General features: G+C 49.2%; 1 protein-coding gene across 1 annotated transcript; it reads right to left on the reverse strand.

Annotated features, from left to right (window-relative positions):
• Positions 1–357: 357 nt before the first annotated feature.
• TXNDC15 (thioredoxin domain containing 15) lies at positions 358–2,332 on the reverse strand (the record flags this gene model as incomplete). The annotated part of the gene is made up of 4 exons (XM_008940274.1): positions 358–554; positions 1,179–1,309; positions 1,505–1,668; positions 2,186–2,332. Coding segments are annotated over 4 exons (639 nt in total), but the record flags the coding sequence as incomplete, so codon positions are not given.
• Between the last annotated feature and the right edge of the window lie 10 nt (positions 2,333–2,342).

Consider the following 2,342-nt stretch of genomic DNA (forward strand, 5'->3'; position numbering starts at 1 on the left):
GCACTCGGAAAGCACAGCAAGAAAGAAAACCAGGATCTAATCCCAGCACCCAAAGTGGGAAATTCCAACCAGCTCAGAGCCAGTAAAACTGTATCACCTACACACATTAAAGTCCATGAAAATTACGTTGATCAGAGCAGCTTAATACTTCAGTTCATGAGTTTTTGTGTTTGATCACTTACCGCATCGATCGCCACAAAAATCGCTTTTTACAGATTTAGGAGTTGATAAATAAAGCAGATTTTTAGTCAAGAGGATAAATCACGACCCATTCAACAGTTTGTACTGTTAGTCCACGGAGATTCCCCCTTCTCCAAGGAGCTGGAAGTTCAGTCCCTGTGTCAGCCCAGCCTCGGGTTACTCCTGATGCTCGTGCTCCTGCCCCGGGATGAGCCAGCGGATGCTCTCGGTGCGAACGGTGGCGTACAGGACGAAGCTGGCCAGGAAGAGCAGAGAGAAGAGAAGCAGCCAGTCTACACCTTTGGTCAGAACGCTGGGCAGGGGACCCTCCCAGTCCTCCTGGGTCACTGCCACGCCGCTTCTGGCTTCTATGCCTGAAGGAGAAGGCACCTGATCAACATCAGCAGTGATGAAATCCAGAGGAGGTTCAATTTGGAGTTCTGCTCCTCACAACTACAGAGCACGTGACATTAAGAGTCCCAGTTTTGTCAAGATAGTCCCTGGATGTTAATGTGTTTTTAGCATCCAGTTTAATTACATAAAAACATAATGATTTTTAAGTGTATTTCCTAATAGGAGTCTCATTCTGTCCTTCCACAGCACAGCCTGGGATAATTCTTCTTTTCTTTTTGTGGAGGTTTTGGGTATTTCTGCTGTATTAACAAATATAATAATATCCAGCCTTTCACAAAGGCCCTTGCAGGGCTAATGTAAGTTTTTTTATTCTGTTTTGGTTTCCTTTACAGAAGCACAGAAAGCCCAAAACAACCAGGGCACAGAATCCAGAATCCTTCTGTCTCCTCCAGCACAAGAACTGAAACCACCCAATCCCCCCTCCAGCTACTGCCAGCCTCACAGGGCACTGACCACGACCCCAAGGCTCTCCTGCCTTTATCCCCAAATTAAATATTTGGGCAGGAAGATGAGCTCAGTCCTTCTCTCCACCTAAGCCCCCGAAAAGCCTGTTCCTGCCACATCATCAGGGCTGACTGAGGTACCTGTTTGATTCCAAATGAAGTCCTTCAGCGTGTCCAGCGTTCTGTCTGTGTGATTAAACCTAGCCATTGGTTTGGCTCCTTGGAAAAGGAGGATATTTGGCACAGCCACAGTCCCAAATCTAGTGGATAAACTGGTGGACATAAAGCAAACACACAGCGTGAGGGAAAGGGAGGAAGAAACAAAGATAGTCACCACACAGTGGTGTCAGCTTTACTGGATTAAATTGTTGCTTTATATCAGGAAAATAAACCCCTCACTCCTGTTTTTAAACCCCAAAACTTGGCCAGGGAAATGAGGCAGTGCTGGAGCAGAGGGAGGGGGTTACCTGCTGTGCTGAGAGGCATCCAGGGCCAGGAAGCGAAGAGTGGGGAAGGCTCGAGGTAAGGAATTAAAATGAGGAGCCAGGCTGGCAGAGAAACGGCACCAGGGGGTGTAGAACAAGACCAAGGTACAGTCACTGCTGTTGGGGTTCAAGAACTCCATCAGGTCCTTGGAGAGAGCAGGAGAAAAACACACACAGGCAACCACATGCTGAGTGGGGTTGGGAATCTGTGTAGGACACATCACGTGGCAGCAGCAGATGAATGCTGCCAAGTGGCTGCAGGTTTGTTTAGCCTTTTAAAAGCAGAATTGTCTTTAGTGTGTTTTTTAAAGGTTGTTTGAAAAGTTGATGATGAAATCTATACACATAACCATTATAAGGAACAAGCTAGACACAGGCACTGGAGTAAGTGCCATTGGTTTTGGAGAGAGACTAATCCAGGCAGCAGGAGAGCTGGTGGCTCACTGCAGGCACATGGATGGAAGGTGCAGGCTCTGGGCTGAGAGATATCCTCATCTTTTTCTGCTCAGAGTGACAGAAAAAGCCAGTATGCTTGTTCTGACAGCACAGAGGAAATTCCCAACGTCAAACGCCACGAGAGATCCACACACGGCGCTGACAGGGCGCCTTCCACCACCCTCACGTGTTCAAAGCAACCGGGAAGTAAAGGGAGGGGCTGTTTACCTGGGACACGTTCAGGATCTGCAGCGTGAAGCGCTCGATCCCCGTCGTGTTCCTCTCCTCGCAGTTCACTTTCGGAGCCTTGGCGCTGTCGGTGCCGTTGGACTCCTCGGCGGGCGCGGGCAGCACCGTCTCCAGCGCGGCCCGTTCCCGGCCCGGG

The sequence above is a fragment of the Merops nubicus genome, unplaced genomic scaffold (genome assembly GCF_000691845.1).
Source record: "Merops nubicus isolate BGI_N331 unplaced genomic scaffold, ASM69184v1 Scaffold48685, whole genome shotgun sequence".
Taxonomy (NCBI): Eukaryota; Metazoa; Chordata; class Aves; order Coraciiformes; family Meropidae; genus Merops; species Merops nubicus.